This window comes from Anomaloglossus baeobatrachus, chromosome 10 (assembly GCF_048569485.1).
Source record: "Anomaloglossus baeobatrachus isolate aAnoBae1 chromosome 10, aAnoBae1.hap1, whole genome shotgun sequence".
Classification (NCBI taxonomy): Eukaryota; Metazoa; Chordata; class Amphibia; order Anura; family Aromobatidae; genus Anomaloglossus; species Anomaloglossus baeobatrachus.
This window is the reverse complement of record NC_134362.1, coordinates 208,333,470-208,360,648: the sequence shown is the minus strand read 5'-3', so window position 1 is coordinate 208,360,648 and position 27,179 is coordinate 208,333,470. Positions and strand designations below refer to the sequence as shown.

At 41.2% G+C, this 27,179-nt stretch overlaps 1 protein-coding gene across 2 annotated transcripts in view; it reads left to right on the top strand.

Annotated features, from left to right (window-relative positions):
* The window catches only part of ZNF469 (zinc finger protein 469), a 215,139-nt gene extending 188,260 nt beyond the window's left edge, over nt 1-26,879 (top strand). For both annotated transcript variants that reach the window (XM_075326223.1, XM_075326222.1), the window contains exon 2: nt 12,705-26,879. In XM_075326223.1, the coding sequence (XP_075182338.1) occupies nt 12,897-24,836 (11,940 nt within the window). In that variant the 5' untranslated portion in view covers nt 12,705-12,896 and the 3' untranslated portion in view covers nt 24,837-26,879. The remainder of the gene's footprint in view (nt 1-12,704) is intronic.
* Nucleotides 26,880-27,179: the final 300 nt, after the last annotated feature.

Sequence of the window (27,179 nt, the reverse complement as noted above, 5' to 3'; positions counted from 1 at the left end):
TTCTGTGTGTTTAAGCCCACAGGGCAGCACTGCTGGGATATTCTCTTACCAAAGTCATTAAGATTAATGCAGTAGATAATTTAGGAAGTATGTTTAAATGTAGCTGTCTGCACCTTATCTGCACAGATATCACTTTACCCAGTGATTTATCAGAGGCTGCTGTAATAGAGCTTTCTGCAAGAAGAGACATTTAACTCTTTCTAGCATGATAAAGCAATGGGATACTAAACATATGGTGGTAAAATGAAAATATTTGTTCAATTAATAGTTATTTATGTACATTGACAATGGGGGATAGTTAAACTGACTGTGATGTAAGTGGTGTCATCAAGAAACCCTACAGATAGACAAAACTGACATGCAGTGATGTTTGCTATTAGACTATTGTATGTCACAATGTATGTAAGACATTTGGCACATTTTCAGACTGTCGTAATCTAAATGCATCATTTCTAAAAATTAGAAAGGAATAGTAAATGGACCTCTATGTTTCTTATTTTGATGTGTCCACAAATAACTATTTAACTTGCTCCTGTAGTGTTAAAAATACAGCTACTGAGGGATTTTATTATGCTGTTTGATATATTTTTAGCTAAACTGTAGCAACAAACTGGAAAACATATCAGTCCATTTCAATATGTAAAGTTTTTTTTACACAGCACCCCTACAAAAGTCTATACACAAATACCCATCTGAAAACTACTGAGCCACGGAAATGTAGAGCATCACTGACGCATTTCATAAAAAAGCGATAGCACTCTCCGCTGAGAACACTTGCGTTTTCGTGGCTCTGAAACCTGCACCGCAGATGAGTTTACGGAGCGTCTAAAAGAAGCACAGTGTGTATAGGATTTAAAGAAATCCCATCCACTGTGCTTGTACTATACAATGCAGAGTTTTGGACGCAGCATCTAAAACACTGCTTACACTGACCGAGTGCACTCACCCTTAGAGAGGAAGAGTCTCTCCAAAGCCAATCTGTGAGTAACTTTGTCCTAAAATTGTGAAATAATTTCAGAAAATTGTCCTAATTTGTTTTTCCAAATTAAATGGAAAAATGTCTAACTTTCAGCTTCTGATCTGTGTTCTATGTTCTGTTATGAATAAAATATGGCTACACGTTACTTCCAAATCAATGCACAGTGTAGCAATTTTGGGGGAATTGAGGTTGTATTACATTACATAATTTGATGCGGAGAGCAGTCTGTTCTCTAAACACATAATCAAATCTAACAAATGCACTGAAATACAACTACATTCCCCATTCTCACAATACTGTCCTATTAGGCCCCAATTTTCAGCTGATGATGGGATGGAAACTGTTGATGCTCCATAATCTCTGAAATCACTGGTTTTAGAATAATTATAGAAATTAAAAACGGATCTATAGACTCCTCTGAGAATGCAGTAAAATGAATCCAATGTGCTATTACAATACTGTAGCCAGCAGGCATGCACTAGAAGATTCTTCAAATAGCTAAACTTTGACATTGGCTAAAGGAATTTCTATTCCACGGAGACAACAAACTACTGCCAAGGTGAGCTGACATTTCTGTAAGATACGTCTGCAGCACTGAATGATTGAAAACTTTCATGGGGACCTGCCAATAGCATCCAGTATATCATCACAGACAGGTCACATTATTTCTTCACCTACTTGAAGGAATGATCTATAATTTGTAGCTTTTAATGTTTTGACAATTTCTTTAGAATCTGTGGTGCCCGGGAAGGCACATATAGGAAATATCATCATGATGAGAATATACAGTTCTTTCTGAAAAAGTAAAACGCGCTCCATTTTGTCTTGACTGGTGATGATATAATAAGGCTTGGTTCACATTTCCGTTGTTTTGCATCAGTCACATGCATTGCTTGACGCTTGTGACTGATGCGTTGTACAATGGATGACGATAATTGGAATTAGAAAGCTGGTTCCGTTGTAAAAGGAGAGAACGATCAGCTGATCGTTCACAATAGTCGGCGGCCGGGAGATCAACTGATCACTCTCATTAGCTGGCCGCCGAGAGATCGACTGATCACTCTCAAAAGCCGGCGGCCGGCTAATGAGAGTGATCAGCTGACCTACCGGCCGCCGGCTTTTGAGATCGATCAGCTGATCTCTCAGCCGCTGGCTTTTGAGAGCGATCAGCTGATCTCCCGGCGGACGGCTATTGTGAACGATCAGCTGATCGCTCTCATTAGCCGGACGCCGGGAGATCAGCTGATCGCTCTCATTAGCCGGCCGCCGGGAGATTAGCTGATCGCTCTCAAAAGCCGGCGGCCGGGAGATCAGCTGATCACTCACAGTAGCTGGTCGCCGGGAGATCAGCTGATCACTCACAGCAGCCGGCCGCCGGGAGATCAGCTGATCACTCACAGTAGCCGGCCGCCGGGAGATCAGCTGATCACTCACAGTAGCCGGCCGCCGGGTGATCAGCTGATCGCTCAGAGAAGCTGGCCGCTGGGTGATCAGCTGATCATTCACAAAAGGTGGCTGCCGGGCGATCAGCTGATCGTTCAGCCGCCGAGCGAGAGCATGCGCAGCGAAATCCTAAGGATTCCGCTGCTCAAAAAACATTACACTCTGCGTTCCTGCCGCCCGACGGTCAGTCGTTCCACGACTGATCAGTCGGGCGGAGGATGCAGCGCAAGGGCATCAGTCACAATCCGCCGCTCGTATAAGTCTATGGGAAACAACGGAATCCGCTAAACGGGATGAAAATGAGGGGAAAAGGGTTTGCTACCTTACCATCATACTATTACTTTATAGTTGCCTATAGGATACTCTTACCTACATTTTAATGAGTAATATTGCAAACCCAATACTTAAATGAAAATTGGAGGTTTGCAGTAATGATTATTATGTGAATGTTTTACTATATATTCTGTACAAATCCGGTTACAAATAACCATATGATTATTTTAGTAAGTTAAATTGCGCTAACCTACTTAAAATAAAGTACAAGCCTGATAAGTAAAGGAGGAACCTAGAGTCCAGTCCTAGAGGGGATAAGATGTACTTGATAATTCCGTCTGCTGGTTCAATCATCACTATGCGAGAAACATAAGGATCAATGTGAGCCACGATCTGCCCCTGAGAGGGGTCAGTTCACAGTAGCAAGTCAGTTTTTACAAGCAAAGCATAGACTTGGCAAGCGCCCCAAACCAAATCTGCCATTCTATACAAGTGAAACTGTAGAATAGAGAAGATTAAGTGTTTGACATGCTGAGTCAATATGAACCTTCAATATGCAACCCAGTCAATGAAGATTCCAGCATATTTTAATAAAAGCAGAATGAATTTGCATCATCACGCTGATGGTTAATCAGCTATAAAATGTGCATATATCTACATGATTGTGTAAGGAAAAATCCAGCACGTTTTCCTTGGACAAGGATGAATGAGAGCCTTCTTTTTAATCTGAGCTCTGGTTGATCATATGTGACATAATAGCATATTATAAATATTACTCTTGAAAATATGGGGACAAATCTTCCATGAAAAGATGATTTACACGCAGCTCACACACACAGCTCTGCAGGAATTTGTCTATAATAAAAAGCTGTGGTGACTGAGTGCGCAGTCATATGGCGCTCCATTGAGTATAAAATGTTTTTCCAAAACTTTCAAAAGAGACTTCTGTAACATCGAATGTAGTGGAGCATGCCAAAATAGGTCTGTTCCCCTTCCCACCACAAACAGCGCAGCTCATGGTCTGTGTATCGGGCATTGCAGCTCAAAGTGCTTTGCTTGGTTACCCGATATTTACCTTGGTTACTAGCGTCCTCCGCTCTCAGGCTGCCAGTGCCGGCTCCCTGCACACATAGCCGGAGTACACATCGGGTAACTATAAGCACAGCGGTTTGCTTATTAACCCGATGTGTACTCTGGCTACGAGTGCAGGGAACCAGCGCTAATAAAATAAATATCGCTTGGTTACCCGATATTTACCTTAGTTACCAAGCGCAGCATCGCTTCCACGCGTCGCTGGAGGCTGGTCACTAGTCACTGGTGAGATCTGCCTGATTGACAGCTCACTAGCGACCATGTAGCGACGCACCAGCGATCCTGACCAGGTCAGATCGCTGGTGGGATCGCTGGAGCGTCGCTAAAGTGTGACGGTACCCTAATTTAACGGATTGTCCAGGACAAACATGTTGATTATCTATGGGGCTGTTCCTGGGTGCTGCCCATTATCACATATTTGTTGCTAAAGTTCTGGCACCACCCAAAGAATAATATCATAAATTTAGTGCATACAAGAGGAAATCATGAAAAAAAATCAAGAAAAAGCAGTACGCTAAGGCTGAAGTCACACTTGTGCGTATCTCGCGCAAGTCTCGCAAAGCATGACCACACTCTCCTGACAGGAGCAGGTCAGCTGCATGTATTTCTTTGCAGCTGAGACACTCCTGTCCGGTCAGCATCAGGTCGTGCCGGGTGATGTGATGCGAGACTTGCGCGAGATATGCACTAGTGTGACTCCGGCCTAACAGCAAGGATCCCCAATAAAAAAGTAATAATTATTAAACTTCCCAAGACGGAAAACTGTTAAAAAGTCATAAATGACTAGTACGCACCAGGGGCTTCTGGAAAAAGGGAACAATCCCTCCAGCGCCTAAATTCTGAACTAAATCCACTGACATGTTAAATATGCAAAAGTTAGTCATACCCATATAATAAATCCATGCAAAGTAATAATTCAATAAAATTATACCAAACAATAATATATGAGCAAAGGTGTAAAGTGCAAGATTTATAATATACAAGAAATGAGAAACCCAAATGTATTAGCACAATAGTAAAATATGTGATTACTCTTAATAATGAAAAAAAACAACAAAACATGGATAATGTAAAAATTGCATGCACGGGTGCATAAAGGCACCACTATATTAGTGAGCAATACATATAAAAGTGTATATGCTGTAAAGGCAATTCTGCAAGTATATAAAATGAGAGACAAATTGAAAATGATGGTGACCGATAGATGTGGTAAATAGTGATGGGCGAGCACTGAAATACGCTGGGGCTCAGTACTCGAGTCGAGCAGGTCAAACACTCGGACGGGCTCCACTCGAGTACAATGAAAGTCAATGATTGGGCGGTTCGGCTCTCTGCCCACATACAGCCAGCCATAAACTGAGCATTTAAAGGGAACCTGTCACCACTTTTTTGGACTATAAGCTGCGGGCACCACCAGCGGGCTCTTATATACAGCATTCTAACATGCTGTATATAAGAGCCCAGGCCGCTGTGACAACATAAAAAACTCTTTATAATACTTACCTAACGGTCGCTCTGCGCTGGATGTGGCTCAGATGGGTGTCTTCATCCTCCGGTGCCGGAGCCGCCTCTTTCGGCCATCTTTGTCCTCTTTCTGAAGCCTGTGTGCATGATGCGGCCACGTCATATACACTCGCCAGTTCTGCACAGGAGCACTACAATAGTTTGATCTGCCCTGCTCAGGACCGGAATGCCAGCGAGTGTGGATGACGTCAGACCCGTCATGCACCGCGGCTACAGAGGAAGGAGGGCGAAGATGGCCGAAAGAGGCGGCTCCGGCACCAGACAACGGAGACGCCCATATGGCCCTCATCCACCGCAGAGCGACCGTTAGGTAAGTATTATAAAGAGCTTTTTATGTTGTCACAGCGGCCTGGGCTCTTATATACAGCATGTTAGAATGCTGTATATAAGAGCCCGGTGGTGGTGGCCGCAGCTTATAGTTCAAAAAAGTGGTGACAGGTTCCCTTTAAGGAGGAAGTAGGGAGGGCAGGTTTTTTGTTTGGTTGGTTTTTGGACACACTACATCCAAAAAACGTTGTTTTAGGCCCTGTGCGCACGCTGCGGATTTACCGCGGATTTGCCACGGATTTCCTGCAGAAAATGTGTCTAACATTGCTGCAGTCATTCCCCAGCAAATCCTATGGGTTTTAAAAAGTGCTGTGCACACACTGCGTTTTTTTTTTTACCCGCGGATTTTACGCTGCAGAATTAATGATCATGTCACTTCTTTTCCGCAGGTACCTACTGTTTTTGCCATAGATAATGGTAAAAATCCGCAGGGACCAGCCTGCGGAAAATCAGCAGTAAATTCGCGGCAAAACTGCATGCGGTTTTGGTGCGTTTTTTACCGCGGGTGTGGGATTGGTTAAGAGGGTCCGTATTTTCCTTAGAAAGAAGGCACTTTCTAGTGCGCACATAGCCTTAACCACCACTGAGAGTAAGGCCGATTACGCGCGTATATCTCGTGCGTGTTTCACGGTGCAACACCCGTCACGGACTCACACTCTATTCACAGGAGCGTGTCGGTTGCATGTATCTCTATGCAGCTGATACACTCCTGTGAGCAGCGTGAGAGTCCGTGACGGGTGTTGCACCGTGAAACACGCGCGAGATATACGCGCGGTAATCGCAAGTGGGATGCCAGCCTTATTCAGAGGCTGGATTGCCTGATCACATCATGCAGTGAAGGGAGCCCGTGCTTTGTGTTCTTTGTTTAACGGATGACACATCCGAGCACCCGCCATACTCAGCTGAGCACCCCGATGCTCAATCGAGTACTGAGCATGCTCGCCCACTATTAAGGACCTGTGACACACAAAGATAAATCTGTGGCAGATCTGTGGTTGCAGTGAAATTGTGGACAATCAGTGCCAAGTTTGTGACTGTGTACAGTAGTATTTCAAACACATACTACTGCCAGGTGTTTGATTCCAGCAATCCTACTTAGAGGTCATTTATATATTAGTCTTGGAAAACATCATTAATAATGTACAAACTCGACTTCAAAAGCCTAAATCTGTGTAAATGCATATGTATTGTGTAGATGAGGTAATATACACACCGGATGGCCACCGGCCACTGGCCACTATCTGTCCCTTACTTCCTGCTAATATACATTGATGTAAAGGAGTGAAGGATCAGAAAAAACACTAGGGTAACCAAAGGCCAGGAGATTTTAATCAGCATTGTTTGTAAAATTGCTTCCTTTTTATGTTATGTGCACTGGAGCAATAAAACAAACCATTGCTTGTCAGGGTACCTAAGCTAGCCTAGAGAAATCAAGTTAGGGGTACTTCTCACATAGCGAGATCGCTAGCGAGATTGCTGCTGAGTCACGGTTTTTGTGGCGCAGCAGTGACCTCATTAGCGATCTCGCTGTGTGTGACCTGGCCCCTGCTGTGAAATCGCTGATTGAACCAGAGCAGTGTGTAACATTTTTTGGACGTTGCTCTCCCGCTGTGAAGCACACATCGCTGTGTTTGACAGCGAGAGAGCAACGATCTGAATGTGCAGGGAACAGGGAGCCGGCTTCTGGCAGCCTGCGGTAAGGCTAGGTTCACACTTCCGTTAAATTGTATCAGTTACAATCCGCTGCTCTGGTAAACAACGGAATCCGTTTAGCGGATTCCGTTGTTCCCATAGACTTGTATGAGTGGCGGATTGTGACTGATGATGCTGCGTTGCACCCTCCGCCCGACTGATCAGTCGTGGAACAACTGACCGCTGGGCTGGAGGAACGCAGCATGTAACGTTTTTTGAGCAGTGCAATCCGTCAGATTTCGCTGCACATGCTCTCTAGCTCCCTGCACACGTCACCAGCTTTGCTTGGTTACCCGATATTTACCCTGGTTACGGTGCAAGGAGCCAGCGCTAAGCGGTGTACGTCTGTAACCAAGGTAAATATCGGGTAACCTAGGTAAACATCGGGTGCTTTGCTTTACCCGATATTTAGTCTGGTTATGTGTGCAGGGAGCCGACACTTCCCCGCTCGGCCCCGCCCCCTCCCGCACTCCGCACATGTACACACACACACTCACTCACAACACTCACTCACACACTCACCTGTCCCCAGCCATGCAGACCGCAGAACTGCCACTGACATCCTCAGCGCCTGGCTCCGCCCCCCCGCTCGGCTCCGCCCCCTCCCGCACTCCGCACATGTACACACACACACTCACTCACAACACTCACTCACACACTCACCTGTCCCCAGCCATGCAGACCGCAGAGCTGCCACTGACATCCTCAGCGCCTGGCTCTGCCCCCCCCGCTCGGCTCCGCCCCCTCCCGAACTCCGCATGTGTACACTCACTCACACACACACACACTCACAACACTCACTCAAACTCTCACCTGTCCCCAGCCATGCAGACCGCAGCACTGCCACTGGCATCCTCAGCGCCTGGCTCCGCCCCCTCCCGCACACAACGGAGTCCGACAATGAAATTCTTTTCTTTGTCATCCGTTGTCACCCGTTGTACAACGCATCAGTCACATGCGTCAAGCGACGCATGTGACTGATACAAAACAACGGAGGTGTGAACTTAGCCTAAGCTGTAACCAAGGTAAATATCGAGTAACCAAGCGAAGTGCTTTGCTTGGTTACCTGATATTTACCTTGGTTACTAGCGTCCGCCGCTGCCAGTGCCGGCTCCCTGCACACGTAGCCGGAGTGCATATCGGGTAAATAAGCAAAGTGGTTTGCTTATTAACCCGATGTGTACTCTGGCTACGAGTGCAGGGAGCCAGCGCTAAGCGGTGTGCGCTGGTAACCAAGGTAAATATCAGGTAACCAAGCGCTTGGTTACCCGATATTTACCTTAGTTACCAAGCGCAGCATCGCTTCCACGCGTTGCTGGGGGCTGGTTACTGATCGCTGGTGAGATCTGCCTGATTGACCGCTCACCAGCGACCATGTACCGACGCACCAGCGATCCTGACCAGGTCATATCGCTGGTGGGATTGCTAGAGCGTTGCTAAAGTGTGACGGTACCCTTAGGGTTTGCTCATATCCATGCATAAAAAATAGATTTGATTTTCATCCAGAAAAGTTAGACGAGTGTCATTCTACATGTCATGCTAGTGTGCAATTATTTTTTTTTCCTCGCCTAGCATCCATATGAGAGGCATTTTTTTCTCAGCAGCTATTATTCTACAGTCATTACAGTATTCTGTGCTACAGAATGGTAATGTATCTGCAAAAATCACATGGAATACGCATGTCTGTGTGACATCTGTTTTTTTTTCTCTCACCCACTGACTTGCATTGGCAAGTCTTAGCCGTTTTACAAAACCATACTCGGCACACTGCGATTTTGTAACTCAGGCGAAATACAGCTCAGTAAAAAAAAAAAAAAAAATCGCATATAAGCACTGACTCATTAAATAACATTGGTTGGAGTGCAATGTGATTTTTTTTTTTTTTTTCTCGCGATGTACTCTTCTGCCTTATAGTTTATTTATTTACTGCATTTTGTTTAAAAAAAAAAAAAAAAAAAAGAAAAAAAACATCACGCAGTACTCGCCTTTCCCGGGTTCACAGCTGAGTTTCCATCGGAGCTCCCAATATGAAGCATTGGCGCTAACGTTACGTTGAGAGCACGGCAGCCAATCGGTGAGCTCAGCAGCTCTAGGCAGGACAATCCAGAGTAGACGGAACACCCCAGATCCAAGCCACTGAGCACACTGATTGGCTGCCATGCTGTCTACGTAACATTAGTGCCACAGCCAATGCCAGACACCGGGAGCAGTGGCAGATATTTGGCTGTTTCGTTGTGAATATTACCATGTACTAAACCTTATTTTGGATTCCCTGACTAACTCATACAGCCTGGGGTCTCAAGTACCTTCTTTATGCAACTGAAAGACCACAATTGTAATGATATGGCATTGGTAGGACTGTCTATTTTTCCTTGGCAGGAATCCTTTGCAGATCTGAACAGACTTTATACTTTAAGCAGTATTAGGTATAGTGGTGGATTGTTGTCAAGCTAATACACACTGATTGCCTGTGGATTTAGCTATGTCTACTCAGCAGGTACTGAATAAGCGCCTACAGCTGAATGGATAGCATCAGGCCTGCAGAAAGAAATTCATAGGAAGGCCATACTGCAGAGGGTGATAAATGAATAGCAAATGATATACAGTACATTTTACTTTTACAGAATACTATAGTAAACTAACAGCTAGGGCTGAAGCATACTGTGCTTGCTCCATGTCCTCACATGTAAAAACACATTTTTCCCGCAATATGTTTGTCTGCAGATGGTCACACCAAAGTACGCAATAACAATTTGATCTAATTTTTGTGGGTTTTAGTGCAGATTTGAAGTGTTTTCTTATGCATTGTGGAAATCCTAAAACGTTCGCACTTAAAGTGCAATTACATTTTATATATATGTATATATATATATAATAATAATAATAATTTTATTCATTTATATAGCGCTGTTAATTCCACAGCGCTTTACATACATTGGTAACACTGTCCCCATTAGGGCTCACAATCTAGATTCCCTGTCTGTATGTCTTTGGAGTGTGGGAGGAAACCGGAGTACCCGGAGGAAACCCACGCAAACACGGGGAGAACATACAAACTCCTTGCAGATGGTGTCCTTGGTGGGATTTGAACCCAGGACCCCAGCGCTGCAAGACTCCAGTGCTAACCACTGAGCCACCGTGCCGCATATGCGCGGTTTTTGGCTCTACATAAAAGCCTATAGGGAAAAAAACAAAAACGCACAGTTCAGCAGCATCTAGAAGCGCACAGACTGCATGAGTTTTTATGAGATCACATCCACTTTGCATGTAAAAGAATTACTTGTAAAAGCAATTTTCCAGTACTGGATAACCCCAGCTCAATCAATTCAAGCCCCAAATTAAAATAAGCACAGTGGAAACTCCGCTCCCTGCAGCGGTGCTGTTACAGCGATGTCACCCTTCCCGGCTGTGATGTCGGTGTGTCACGTGCAGGCTGCGGCCCATCAGCTCTCACTCGTCAGCTGCAGACCATCAATTCTCCATCAGTGTATAGCAGTGATTATGCCACCTGGACACACGGTTGTATTGTCTGAAAGTTGAATCATGATTCACTGTGGTTGGAGATAAAAGACGAATGTGAAAAATCTAATGGTATAAATCCTAACCTTTCAGTCCAATTTTGACTTTTTTTTGTTTTTTTATATCCAAAGACAGGCAAGAGGCACAAAATTCAGCAGGCCTTTTACAGCTGTCTCTTTCGAGTATTCAACTTTGTGCCATATAATTTTGATCCCCAAAACGGGTCTGCCAAATGTCAGGCAAAGAACGAGCCATTCATGCTGAGTCACTGTCCGTAAACAGGAAGGCGACAATAATAAACGCATTTTAATTTCTCTTGCCACCCAAATTGCTTAGGAAAGTAAAATTAGTATGCTTTCTGTCTAAAACGTAATGGCCAAATGTTAAGCAATCCCATCTTCCCTCCATGCAGCAACAATGCATGACTATATGGTAACGCTGTTAGTATGTTCACAAGCAAGACATATAAAAGAGTAGACCAAAAAATAAAAAGTAAACAGCAAGTTATGTAAACAACAAGTGTTGTAATATTTTTGCAGAGAACACAAGAGTAAGGCTGTGTTCACACACTGCGTTTTTGACCTGCGTTTTGGTGCGTTTTTGCTGCAGAAATTTCTTGAGAAATTCTTGTAACCTTTCTGCAGACATTCCCCAGCCAAACCTATGGCAAAAAAAATTAGCTGTGCGCACACTGCGTTTTTTTCTTAAGAAAATTCTTTCAGTAGATTTTCTTAAGAAAAAGAATGAGCATGTCACTTCTTTTCTGCAGCTAACTGTGTTAGTTACCATAGATAATGGCACAATAACGCAGGGAGCAACCAGCGGTACAAACGCACCAATAACGCACCGAAAACGCACCAAATCGCGGTAAAAACACAGGTGCGCTAATCCTTCACACTCAAGAAATTTTCTTAAGAAAAATCCTTTTTCTAGTGTGCACATAGCCTTACGCTATTGCAAATCTTGGAAACTGTTTATGATGAGCGTAAACATTCTACCTAATGATACACAGTACAAAGGGGAGAGGATCATGCTGCAGCCAATTGTCATACACGAGACAGTGAGGCGAACATAGCTGATTTCTTGTTTGTTTTGTGCTCTATTAGATTTCCGCTTCACTCACATGACAAGCAGAAGCCTATCCAGCTCAATACTCAAACTTGCAGCCTGCTTCATGTGATGACCACAACAATTCTGAGAATCATCTACGATACCTAATATTTGATTGAATAAAGATAACCCTGGAGGCCTAAAATGTCAGCTGTTCAATAGACTATTAACAAGCTAAAACAGCTACAAACAAGTTACCGTAATCGTAGAACCGAGGCATGTTCTACATTAATCATTGGAATGATCACATTTTTGGGTCAAGTTACTATCTAAATTATCAGTTTGCAAATGACGAGGTGAATTCCAGAAATAATTCTAAACATTAAGGCTCTGTCAGTTATTTCATTATATTTAGTTACCCGCAGGCTTCACCCGACACCATAGAATAGTCTCTCACTTACTTATATATCATGACATGAAAGTAAATTTACTACACACTAATAATGATCTGCATTTCTCATAAAAAATATTTACTGCATTTGAATATTTAAGAAAAATGTAAATTAGTAAATATACAATAACTACACTATCCATGGTCATTTGTTTTGAAACATTCTGGTTTCAGACTGAATATTATTAGCATTTTTTATATCTATGTCCGTATACAGAGCTATATACAAAAAGTAGAAGTAAACCTACTACTATAACTTGCATCATAAGTAGAATAAAAGATGAAGAACTCTATTTTTTTCTTAAATAATTAAAATCACTTATTAATTTGTTTTTTTTTTCTATTTTATTTTAGGTTAACCATGGATGTATGAAAAGAAACAATCTCTGCAATGAAGTCTATGGAACAACAATGAAAAAAGCATCAATGGGGCTGTTTCTGTGATCTCCACCATGTATCTCAAAGGATGACCATCCACAGTCATTATGTGAAAAACATGAGCAAACAAAGGGTGACTGGTGCCACCTATTCCCTCTGAGTGGTACCATGACCAGGGAAACAAAGCCTGCGTATCCCATCAATGCTAAATCACCCAGCTCCAAGGATGATTCTGCGTATGAACAGTTTGGCAAGAAGAATTCAGCCAACAGTAAACCAACTGGGGCCTCAGAAAACTCTGATGGTGTTTTCAATTCTGACAAAGCATCTCTTTTAAGTGGTCGAGAAAGAGAAAGTCACAGTCAAAGGGAAGCTGTGATAAGGCCTCAACAAGCAGGGAAAATAGACTTTAAATCCCTTCATAACAGGCCGAAGTATTCCAGTGATGCTCCCTGGACTAATGGCAAAAGTAGCCCCCTGTCTCCGACAGGGAAGAACAGAGGGAAGGACAAAAATAAGAGGTCTGGAAAGGGAGATCGCAATCAGCACCAGCTCTACAGACTCAGTATCAGCAGTTCAAGGTCCAATCCTACCATTGGGATTGCGTATCCTCAGCAAAAGGTGACAGAACCAAAAAAAATAGAAGTAAGTCAAGGGCCCATCTCTGGAAGTTATCGTTTTAATGTTTCAAGTCTTCCGGACAGAGAAGGGGAGGTCCATCAAGAAGATCGTAGCTTTAGCAGGTCACACCCAGAGCCCAGCCCCAGCCTTACCTCCACAAGCTATACCTCACAAACTGCTCCGGCATCCAGGATCCATCAAGGCTTAAAGATCCAGCCGGGTAATCTACATGATACAGCTAACTCGAGTGGGCAGTTGCATTACTTGGAATTCCAACCAAATGGACATACATGGCATCCATCTGATAAACATTTTACTGGTACCAGTGGATATGTCCTTTCTAATCAAAAAGTATGTCCTTTTCCAGAAGTCAACAAGTCAGACTATGGGCCTGTGTCATTTCAGTATCCATTTCCATCACTGCAGGAGCAAGGTGGAAATACTTTCTGCAATAATGGGAGTAATCAGGACTTTGTGGATGCTGCACTTGCTGCAACCCAGGTAGCACAAAATACTTATTCCTTCCAGTCCTCATCAAGAGAAGGACCAGAGGATCCACAAGGCAGTGGATCCTACAATACTGTTTTGCCAGACAACAGAACTTATGGCATACCCCCTCGGCAGGCTCCATTCTTACACAGCCAACAAGGGGTCCAGCATTCACCTACACCACCTTGCTATACAGGACGTAATGATCACGTTTCTGATCATAATGGTGCTATTTTATCTACTGGTGCTTTCACTTCCTCTGGTGCTATAGAACAAACTCAAGGCACTTTTCAAGAAAACCAATCAGTTTTTAATCCTAGCGAATTTAGTTTACATAGTAACAGTATGCCAGCATTAATCAATAAAAGGCATCCATCTAAAGACTTTGTACATAACCAAAGACTCCTGACTCCAGGGAGTACACTACGAAGGAATATACCACAGACTTCTCTGAACAAAGTGCACTTCCCGGGCAAGGTCTACAGCGGTGTAAGCACAGGATCTGTGCCTTTCGATAAAAATCTTTCAAGAATACCTCAGACTTGGGAGGCTGGAAACAATCAATTTCTACCCTTGGACCAAAACTCTGTTTCATATCCTAATGCTTCTGTAAATGTACTTCCATATCAATGCCAGACAAATGAGCAGAGACAGGTACTAAAAAATCAAAGGATGCCTTGGCAGCAAACTGTTAATACACCTTCCACAACAAACCAAAATCGAATTGAGCTGTCAAGGCATGTGGGAATTCAAAAGTCCTATCCCCTCGCTAACCCCGACTGGCAAAACAATAATATGATGACAAAAATTCCACCTAGTTATCATGCAAAGAAGCATGAAGTACTGGTGGATGGGAGTCCCACACAAAGGGTTGATATGACCGGGCAAAATTACAACTCAAATAATGACATTTTGTATGCTAATGCAAAGGACACAAATAACACGAGAACTAAAAGTATTTCATTCAGAGTAAGCCAACCAATTCAACAGTCACGAAATAACTCCAGCCAGCCACTACAATTGTCAGGAAAGCCTTTCGTACCTGAATCACCCTACGAATCGCCTCTTTCTTCTCCTGCTACCAATCCTGTTTCTGGTAGTACCTGCTCGTCACTTTCACCCATGTCAAGCAGTCCGATCAATCCTGATGAGAATCATGTCCCTCTAGCATTAACATCCTCCCCCTACTTTCACCAGTCATGTCACCCAGCAGAAAAGTCTTTCAATATGTCTGAAGCAATTAGTTCTGGTTCGTTTTTATACCCAAATTCAGAATCTACCAAAACATACAATTACATCCAAGAGCCGAATAAAGATGAGCATGCATTCAAAAATCTACAAGAGAATCAATACCCAAAAATTGCCAATGAGCCAAGTAAAGGTTGTCTTGGGAATTTTGAGAGTGAACCACCACCTCCCTATTCTTCTCACCACTTTCTTGCCAACTCACTTAGCAGTGCAAATTTGGACCAGCTTGACGTTCTTCTAACATGCAAACAGTGTGACCAAAATTTTGGCAATTTATCCTCATTCTTAGAGCACCGGCAGTACTGTAATTTGAATGCAGCTGTCCATACTGAGCTGAAGGAACCTTTACATGGAGATTTAAGGAAGTCTTCAGTAGACCCAATAAAGTCCTCTCAGACACTACCTGGAATATCACTACCCAAAGCACAAATAGAATTTAATTCACATTTAACTGGGTTTAGCAAAGACTATCTTATTGATAGTAACGCCAAAGCAGATGCCAAAGATGATCCTATGAAAGGTAATCACGTACATAATGCCACGCCACATTTAATGCCTCTGACTGCCTGCGACACTTTAGAAATGGACGATGCAAAACTGGACAGTTTAATCATAGAAGCACTGAATGGTTTAGAGTTTCAAGTAGAGAATGAGATAGACAGCACCTTTATTGATGTTTTTGTAGATGATGACCTCAGCGCTGCCAAAGTATCTAACAATTCCCAAAAGGTGAAAGAGAATAAAGAAACCAAAAAACGGTTGAATGTAGAACTAAACCAAGCTCACCATAACACCATATCAAACACATCTGAAGAACAATATGAAATAGAAGGGTGCCAACTCCAAAAAAGTGTTCATAAACATGCGATAAACACGGACTCAAAATACAGCAAAAACGGCACAAAAACAAACTTGGAAGACCATGAATGGCAGAAAGCAGACGGCATTAACAAACGTACATCTTCCCAGGCAATAAACAAAGCAGCTCAGCATAAAACTGATTTTGAATACACTGATGGTAGAGAGCTAAAATCTTACGAACCCCAGCAAGAGAAAACAGTCAAAACGGATACACATGATTTTGCCATCACAGAAACGCCAAAATCACGTAGGGCTGGGTTTAAAGACACCAAGAAAAAGAAAGCTCACAATGGTACCTGGAGCAAGGAGCTTATACACAAAATTGTACAGCAAAAAAATAAACTTCACAAGCTGCATGTAAAAAGTAACAAAAATGTACAGTTTTCACTGGTAACTGAAAGACTTTTTCCGCCAACAAAAACGCATCCTTTTGGTGAATATGACTATATCTCAGATTCAGAAGATGAATTTGCTGCTTCTTTGCCGAAAAACATGCCAAATGGCAGGATGAAATACAATTTTAATCGGGATATACAAGGAAGAGGAACTAGAGCAAAAGTTAAGGAACCAATATGGCGTATGGGAGAGGCCACAAGATTCCAGCTGCAAAGCAAAGATTTGAGAAATACAAAAAAAGAGACCACCAACAGAATCAGGAGAAGGAACAGCCAGTCATCAAATAGCAGTGACCAAAGCACAAGTATTTCAAGTGAGACAGGGTCAAGTCCAAAAAGCACTGAACGCACAGATTCTGAAAATGAAGAGTGTGCTCCAAGATGCAAAAGTTTTAGCACTCAATCTCAGAATAATGTAGAAAGGAACTTGATCAAGCCTCTACTCAGAGAAAATCCACCAGCTATGTTAGCACATACAGACTTTATCAAAGGCACAAAGAGGTTTGGATCTGCTAAATTTCTACTTGCAGGTTCCAAAGTCTACCAAAAGATTAACGAAACTCATTATGATGAAACTCAAAAACAACAAACCACTGAATCTCCAAACACAAGCATGAGTGAAACGCATGACATTCAAGGCCTCAAGAATCCTGAAGAGGATAGACTAAGCACTTACGAAGAAGCAATGGCAGCTAGCACCTTACCACAAGATAACTACACGTCGAAAGTTATGGCAAACATTGAGGCTTTGCCCCAGCAGCATTCTTCTTCTTTTGATATCGTAAATACAAACTACCAAGAGAAACAAATGAACTCATGTGATATAAATCCATCTTTCTGTGATGGCAGTATTAAGTATTTAAACGAAGGAATATGCAGTAGCAACAAAGACTTTTCCATATCAGTGCCATGCTATAACAAAGATTCATCACTACCTGTAATGCCGCAACAAAATGACAAATCCTATGAAAGCGAATGTCCACAATATCCACACAATAAAGATGTGCACCATCTCTATAGAAATATTTTCTCCAAAAGCCAAAACGATGCTTCCACGGATATTGAGCAAATATATGCTAATCAAAGTAATGCTGATAATGTCCAGTCTTTTGAGAATAAGTGTTCTGAGCTGCCATCATATCAGTCTGGGAACAATGAAAATAAAGTTGCATCAGATCTGTCATTTGATTCCACGTCTATATTTGCTGAGTTACCAAACTTTGAAACACCATTGTACAATGACGCAACAACTTCCAAAGATAACTATGTTCAATTTAACCAATCCAGCAAGTTAAACAACTTTGAACAACCATTTCCAGAATTTTTGCATGAAAAAAGTTGGGATTTCATCGAAAGCATGTCTTCAATATCAAATGATAATGTGCCTCCGTTTCAAGTACAAGAAAATGAAACGACAGAGAAGTTTGATGAACGCCTATCGGAGCCCTCACAACAACTGACAACGCTATCCGATTACAACGTATCATTTATTAACATTTCAGAAGATGAGCTGGAAATTAAAAGACTGGTAACAGAATTAGAAAGTCAACTTCAAACAAGCAAAGTTTCCAATGACACATCTTCAAAACCATTGCCTAAAGATCAGATTAGCCAAGAGCTCACAGATTCTACCCTCCCATTGACAGAGATGGCAGCCAGTCCAATCGAAAGATGCAGAAATGAGGCATACTTTAATGAAATTCCTAACAATGTACATAACTCAAATCATGCAACACCTCAACTTCAGGATTCTCAACCACTTGTAAAAGTTGACAGAAGCTGTGAAAATCTCAGGAACTCTTGGACTTGCTCAGATCAATTTGTTTCTTTCACGTCTGACATCCAATGTCACAAACAGATCAGTCTGCAAAATGATATAAGTATGAAAGAAGAAATGGGCTCATTGGGAAACAATTGTAGCCACTCTGGTGACGTATCTGACGAGGGTATGTCTAACGACCATCTGAAAGAGACATTGGTCCAAGCTGAAACCCAATTTCTAAAAAACAATGAAAATACAGGTCTGAATGAAAAAGAAAGACGGCAACATGATAACAGAAACCTGTCAATAACAGAACATAAAGCTGAAGAGCGATATGATGACCCACCAAAGCTAGAACCTGTCCGAAGTGTCGCAGAAATGAATCCTCAATATAGTTTGCAAGATGACAGCACATCCATGATTAACTTAAATGACACTCAAGTGCACAAAAATGATCTAGAAGAAAAACGAAGTGACCAAGACCTGCTGTCTGCAAATTTAGAGACTACTTCAGACACTGAGTACGACAACAGCAAAATAATTTCACACAATAAAGAAGCATTACAGGATGAAAACAATCAAAAAGACTTTGTCAATCTTGACATGCCAATCTTGGTAAAAGAGGAAAATGCAATTAGTGAAAAATCCCTCACTTCTAAAGAATCATCAGAGAATCCTTTGCAACAACTTCAACTATTTGTGGCAAGAACTGCGAAAAATAATGAGGAAGACATGCTTATACCTTGCTTCCCAATGCTACTAGCAGCTTCAACATCTGATTTCAAGTTGGAAGCAGACGGTCAAGCTCCATGTACTGTAGAGAATACATTTACTCCTATAGGGGAATCAGAGAAAGACATTAAGTTCGTAGAGCATACTGGAGCATTGCAAATATCAGAATCTTCCACACAGCCAAAGGACATTGATAAAGCAGGCTATAATTGCTGCTCATCCTTGGAGTCATTAAGTAATGACACTCAAAGGGAGGACAAACCAGCAAACAATAAAGAATCCTCAGAACAGAGTATTCTTGTTGGCTTGAAAACTGATCCCAGTAGTCTGCGTTCAGAGGAGCAAGAAGAAAATAATAGAAAAGTCAGAAGCTATGGAGAAATGGAGAAATCATCCTCTCTTATGAAGAAAGGGAATCAGACAAGCACAAATGCAGTACTTTATAGTGAAGCATATACAGGTGCCAACATCACTTCCCCACAGATCGATGGGCAGAACTCAGCTGATTTTTCTGAAAAGGACTGCCTAGAAACTGAGACCTTAGAACCCCAAAAGACACAAATTTCTAAACAAAAAGAAAAGGAGGAACAAAGCCTGATTAATGAAGTCTCTGTTTTTAGAACCCAAGAAAATAATCAGCAGCATATGGATATCTTGCCGGAAACAGAACTATTTTTGAGAACTGACAGCACAAAAGAAGCTTCTCTTTTAAGTGAAAATCAATGTGGTTCCATAGTCACTGGTGACAAGTCATCTATTCCATTCCCTTTGCCTCCTGGTACTAATGACGTCCTGTGCAGTGCTAACAATGACTATGATGCACATCTACAAAGCATCCCTACAGCCCCTAACAATGACTATGATGCACATCTACAAAGCATCCCTACAGCCCCTAACAATGACTATGATGACCATCTACAAAGCATCCCTACAGCCCCTAACAATGACTATGATGCACATCTACAAAGCATCCCTACAGCCCCTAACAATGACTATGATGACCATCTACAAAGCATCCCTACAGCCCCTAACAATGACTATGATGCACATCTACAAAGCATCCCTACAGCCCCCTCTGTGTTGAGTTTTGATATGCTTACTCATGAGTCACTTAATGAATCGATTTGTCCACAAAAACTGTTATACACTTCCACAAATGATGGCTTTAGTTCAGAAGAAAGGGATTCCATATGCGAAAATACTGAAAAATGTCAAAATGAACAAGATTTAGGAAAGCGTTCGGTGGAAGACTTGGATATACAGCTTTATCTTCACAAAGACAAAATTTTGACGATAGATAATAACCAAGCATTAACCAATAAGAAAGTCTTAATGGAACCAGTTGTTGAAGGGAATATAACACCATGCTTCTGCTCTGAATTAGTTTGTGAGCATTACAAGAGTCAACAAGGAGATGTTACAGAAATGATCCTCGAGTGTCAATCAATGTCAACAAATGATACATATCCAATTTATGCTGGAGAAAATACTAACTACCTGACTTTGCAAAGTGACATTTTTCCTGACAGTATAGAGACACCTGTAGGGTCATCAATGTGCAATCAACAAGTGCCAAATACATGTGACTGGAACAGTATTAACGATGGCTCAACTATGGCCCACGTATTTCCAAACAAGGATGACAGGTCATCGGGGACAAGATGTGACCTCCTGAGTATTGCCGATCAGGGGTTTGTAGAGTTCAATTGCCATCCGACAGAGAAAACAGCTGCACAAGTAGTTACAAGTCTCCACAATACGAGTGCTGAAAACAAGATTTCCACAGATGAATCTGCAAATAGGTGTACCAATGATATGCACTCTGTTATAGATGGAGTTCTACGAATTTTAGAAGGTGACAAGAGCAAAGAAATACTTCAGAGCATTGGAATTTCACCAAAAAGTAGTCCCGTCAAAGAAAAGAAATCAGTTGGCCTGTCACTAACCTGTGATATATGCTCAGTATCTTTCCGTTCAAAACCGGGACTGATGAGACACAAAGCAGTTAAGCATAATGGGTCATCAGGAACACAAAAAGATTGTGTGATTAGTACAAAACCACCTAATGTGAAAAAAGCACCATGTGAGTGGAAGGGCATTAATGACAGCCCACATGATCTTGACACATCACAAAACATAATTGCAGATTTGCTAAACCCAGATAGCAATATGTCATCTCAAATCCTAATTCCAGATGAAGAACAGAGACCTTTGGTGGTCAAAAACAGTGAAGACATTGTTCTTTGTGATTCCATGAGCAAAAATAAGATGAATGGAAAAATAAAGAAAAGAAAGCGCAAGGTCTCAATCAAATCTACAAATTCACAAATTCCCTCTGATGATGTGTTAAACATCCTAAAAACAAATATTTTGAAGGCCATTGGACACTCAAACAGCTTCAATTCCTCAGAGTCAAACCTGGAAGAGTCGTTAACTAAAGAGATGACGTATCCCGAAATCAGTTCCCAAAAAGAGAGTGCAGAGTCCTACTCATCTGCAATAACCATGGATGACGATGAAAAGCTGGTCAGTGATGTCCTAGAAATGGAAATGAATGGAGAGAATCTACTTCAAGAGCAAACATGGGCAAAAAACCTGAACAGTCACCATGAACACGTTATAAATGACTGCAAAATCCAACCTGTGGAAGCTATGCTGGCAAATGACCAAAGTTTATTACCTGGAGGGAAGGAAAACATTTTAGAAACTGCCCAAGTCCAAAAAGAAGTTGAAGCGTCAAACATGCCAAAAGAAACAGTAACTGACTTCCATATATTCTTTGATGATGACAATACATTTTCCCAATTATTTCCTAGAGATGATCATTTTATTAGAAGAAAATGTACCCGTGTCTATGGGAAAAAAAACAAACGACTAGCCCCACATTTTGATTCAGACTTCAAGCAAATAGATACAGCGGCTCAATGCCATCCACCACAAATAAATTACTCAAGTGAGTACGGCAAAATTGGACTTGAACCCACATTAGATAGAAGCCATTTCTCTAACCAAAATGAACACATAGCCCATTATGATCACCTTAATCTTTCAACGGAAACCAGTGATGGGAATGAAGACAAAATGCTGTCTTTTGTATGCCAGAGCCAGGAAAATCTAAATATGCCATTGCTTATTGACAGGACTGAAAGTGAGAAAGACAGAGATGAATCCCTTCACATCACCCTTTACCAGCCATCTGCAGAATCCTCAGATCTGTCATTAGAGATGAGCCCCGACACCAGCGACCCACAGACCGAAGATATTCTCAACTTCAATGCTAGTGATGAGATGGGGCTTCCCGATGTTCCTACTATTGACATGAAGATGCTTAGTACAAAGTTTGATATGAGAGAACTGTCTTTTTTTACTGCTTGTGGAGATGACTCGGATCAATCTGATTTTGATACATCAGATAATAACCAAATGCCAGAAAAACGCAAAAAGAACAGCAAAAATAAATTCAATGACAAGAAGCAGTCAAGAAATCACAACAATACAAAAGTGAAAAACAAGGACAAGCAGTACAAATGTAAAGTGTGCTTTCAATGGTTTCTGACTTTAGGGGAGCTCGATTTTCATAAGCTAACGCACAACCCTTCACCTCCCCCAACCTGCTACATGTGCGTTCAGAGGAAATTTAGCTCTCGTGAACAGTTAAGGGATCACCTGAAAGACAAGCATGCAAAAAATAAGGCAGGACTATGGATTTGTGGAATGTGTTTAAAGGAAATCTCTGATGTATGGATGTATAATGAACACTTAAGAGAGCATGCTACTCAATTTGCTAGGAAAGGCCAAGCACAGAAATCGGTGATGGGCATGCCAGGCTGTTTTGGAGGAGACAGTATGGTGAGGACATTCCTAAGTACCTTTATATACAGGACACCTAGCACGTTACCAAAGATTCCAGAGGCAGATGAGAAAGGGTTATCGAATAAAAGGCAAGATGTAAAGGAACAAAAGGAAGAAGAAGTGACCAGTGAAAAGGAAGTAGACAGTTTTATCCCTATTGTTCCACCTGTACCAATCCAGCAAGTAACACTTTCAGTGAGTCCTTCAACGGACTGTTCACCGAAGACCGATATTTCTAAAAATGCAGCTATGCATCCTCATTGTAAAGATCCCTCCAGAGATTGTCACCACTGCGGGAAGCAGTTCCCTAAACCTTTCAAACTACAAAGGCATCTTGTTGTCCACAGTTTGCAAAAAATCTACTTGTGTTACAAATGTCCTAAAGCCTATCAGGAAGCACAGGAGTTGAGAAGTCATCTGAACAGCGTGCATCATTTAGCGGAAAAGTCTGAAATAAAGCATACCACACTTTACGCATGCGAGCTATGTGCTGATGTTATGCATGTGATAAAGAAGTCATTTATCTGTAGCACATGCAATTATACGTTTTCTAAAAAAGAACAATATGACAGGCACATGGAAAAACACCTCATAGGTGGAAGTATGACTTTCAAGTTTAGAGGCGTAACAAGGCCGACAGTTTCTGGGAAGGCCGTAAAACTGAAAATAAAGGATTCTCCAACATACGATGACATGCCACTTCCGAAAAAAGTAAAGACTTCTACTTATTCTCACCCATGTGACGATGTAGCAGACATTGACCTAAGTGATCTTTCTCAATACCCTAAACTTTCACCTGGTGTGATTCTGGATGAGATGATAGAAGAGAATATGGCAAGCGAACAAGAAAACACAGTAAAAATAGAGGAGATACTGATGGACGCGCCAGAACTCCAAGCTGAAGGAAAAGAGCAAACTGAATGTATTTCTGAAGAATGCAAATTACAGGAAGTAATGGACAATGTGAAACGAAGAGAAAAAGTAGATGATGGCATACCTGGCGACACGGAAGCCACATTGGACTCTTCTAGTGTGGAGATTAATGCTGCGTTTTCAGAAAGTAACGAGAAATATTCTGCGGTATCAGGCGAGCCAACAGATGATCACGCAGTAAGTAAACAAATTGAATCAGCGGATGTACAAACCCCTCAAATCAAAGCAGACGGTGATTTTTGTCAACTATTCACAGAACCAGAAGCAATATTGACTACTGCTAAAATAAAGCCACCATTCAATGAATTACAAAAAGGTACGGAGACCGACGAAGAAAAAGCAGGGTCACGCCCAACAGAAGCAACCAAGATGCTTGCTTCTCCAGCACCCATTGAAAAATCTCGTACAAGCGATATAGAGACTTTATTAAAAAGCTTTAAAAAGAACAAGTCAAGCAGCCTACTAACAGAGACAGCTGTAACAGAATCTCAAAGTGAAGAGTCACCGAAAATGTCAACACCAAAGTTAAAATCGGAATCTGCTGTATCAAGGGATAATGTGGCCCGCAATCCAAATGAAACAAATGCTTCACAAACAAAGGTTGTAAAAAAAGATCTGGCCATAAATTTGTCAAAAAATAATACAGATATTAAAATGCTGGGTAAAATGTCACGGCCAATATGCCAAAAACTATACCAAAAGAAACGCAAGGAACACAAAGTTTCTGTTCATAAAGGCAATGCGGCATCCCAGGAGAACTTGGTAGACGTCAAGAGAAAAAAGACAAAACTGGTAGCAAGTGGAAAACATGAAACTTATGTAAAAAAGTCAGAATGGATAAGTGGTCTCCTGGATACAAAAGACGATACTTCTGGCATTCGCTCTCACCCAAAGCCACAAACTGGAGGAACTGGCAGTCAGTTCAGAAAAGCCGTGTTGGACACGCAAAACCACAAGAAACTGAACTCTCAATCTAACTATGGGGAGTACAAGAGCAAAAGAACTAGCGTTACTAAAAGTAATCAGTTCCCTCCAAAATGCTCTTCTCTGTCATCAAACAGCCCTTCACATAAACGCAAAATGGGGCACAACATGAAACCCACTGAGCCATCAAACTATAGGACTGCGGAATCACAGAATCATTTACTAAGCCAACTCTTTGGACAAAAACTAACTAGTTTTAAAATTCCTTTAAGAAGGGATGTTACTGAATGATATTAGGTGATTTCGGTCCTAAAAAAATATATATATATATATTATTATTAATGCATTCCCTAAGCTTTGCCAAACTTGCACTGTATCCATTGTAAATGAGTCCTTTTGTGCTGTAATCTACTTCAATGTGTTTGATTTGTTATGCCAATGTTGGGACATATATATATATGAACTTTACAGAAACAATGTTTTCATTTCTTTGGTCAAGCACATCAGATACAAGCTCTTCTCTACTGTTGTAAATAATTTCTGTTTTTGTTCAGGATGAAGAGCTGGGGATTAAAGGTTAAAAATAGTTTATCCCGTGCTCTTCAAAAAAAAAATAAAACATATGAATAATTTAATGTAAACACAAAATCCCCCAACAATGTTATGCATTGTTCAATTATTTAGATAATAAAAAAAGGTTTAAGAGGTAGAAGATTGAATTTATCTTCACAAGCATTTTGTTATGTATCCGGTGAACTCGTCGCACTGACAGGTTCACAATATTACATACTGTACATATGAAATGTATAGTATAAATGTATAGTTTATCCAAACGTGAAAAACATTTCAAAAACATCGATATTCTTTAGAAATTTCCTTTGTCTATAGATCTAGATGGCAGGATAGAAACAACGCTGACAAAAGATGAATAGCTACTAATTTTACGACCAATACCCAATCCTAAAATTAGTAAAATGTTACAAGAATATTTGTACTAAAGCTGTAACATACCCAGAAAACATTAAACTACCGTGAGGATTTTTAATCCTATAGACAAGCCAAGCAGTTGGTAGGAGGCTGAGTCTTCTCAGTCCATGTGCATTACTATAAAATACACTGTATTAACGTTATGTAATAATTGCTTCCTTGGCTTTTATATATGCTGCCTGTTAGGTGCAATAACGTGAAAGGGCTATGAGCAAAGTGCAACTATTAAATGTGGAAAAAAAAAAACTGCTTCCATATGGAACTGACAAAACAGCACAATATGCAACTTTTCAAGAGTTGTGAGCTGGGAATCCTAGTCCATGCATCTGTAGCAGTCACGTATAACAATCACTGGAGGAAGCACGGCGACTTTGCCTGTCTTATGTCGGCCACATTAGCTGTTGCGTTCATGTGTTTTTAGGGCAGAGTAACATTTCTCTTTCCATGAGAGGGACACAGATTCCACAAACTCTCTACAGTGGATAACATTCACATTCTGCCCTGCGATCTAAGACACATTTGAAGATTTGCAGAAAACATCATTTCTCTATTTAAGTAACATTTTATACTGTACAGAAAATATTTCCCAGGACTGTCTGAATATATGCCTCATCAATGTATTCCTCCAGATATATCTGAACATACAATTTCTGTGACCACTGTAAAACAACACATTAGAAATATTTTGCTACCCATTTACTAAGTAATTTAAAATGTGCCTTATCTGCTTCCAGTAGTGCATTAATAAGCCACAATGCTGCAGACCTTTCCAGAAGAACTTGGGGTGTCCCGTCTTTGAAGGACTAATAATATTTTATTCTTGACAATCTTACTGTAAATCACCCAGAATCTATTACTTAACGATAACCATGGTGCTATTTGTGCATAGTTCAACTAATGTGAAAACTGAAATGTTCAATGTCCAGTGCCGAACAGTGTTAAAATCACTCTCCTTTTATCTAGCTTATGTAAATCTATATGCAACTATATCTACTATATACAGAGAGACATGAAACTCAGGTGCAACGGGGAGTGGCTCTGGTTCAGCTGAAAACCTCTAAGAGATGTTATTATCCTAAAGCACTGATGTAGCTTGTGACACCAGAGTCCTGCTCCAGCACAGAACCCTGAGAAATCTACCAACATGCAAGGCCTTAACTTGTTTATATGTATCATTAAAGAACATTGTATTGTATAAAATATATTCTAGTTATTTGGTGCAATGACTAATTCAAAAGATTTTATTTTGATATTTGTGTCCAAAAAAGAGCAAAAAGAGCATTATGCATTTTTATATCATTATTTTGTATGACGTAAAGTGCCTCTTTATATTGTTGTTAAATAAAATATAGAATGACGAATTGCTGTCTATTTCTAAGCGTATATATGTACACACACAATGAAGAACTTCCTTCCAACAAAATCTATGGACCCCGACACGTTTGGCCACGGTAAGTGACAAAAATAGTAAGTGCCGGGCTGTCAGAGAAAGAGATGAAAAGCTCAAGACCCAATATGAAAGGGAACCTGTCACCACTTTTTTGGCTGTGTCCGCACTTTGCGTTTCAGCTGCTTTTTAGGTCCGTTTTGAACTGCAGCGTTTTCATGCCAAAAGGCATGCGTTTTGATTTTCCATAATAGTCTATG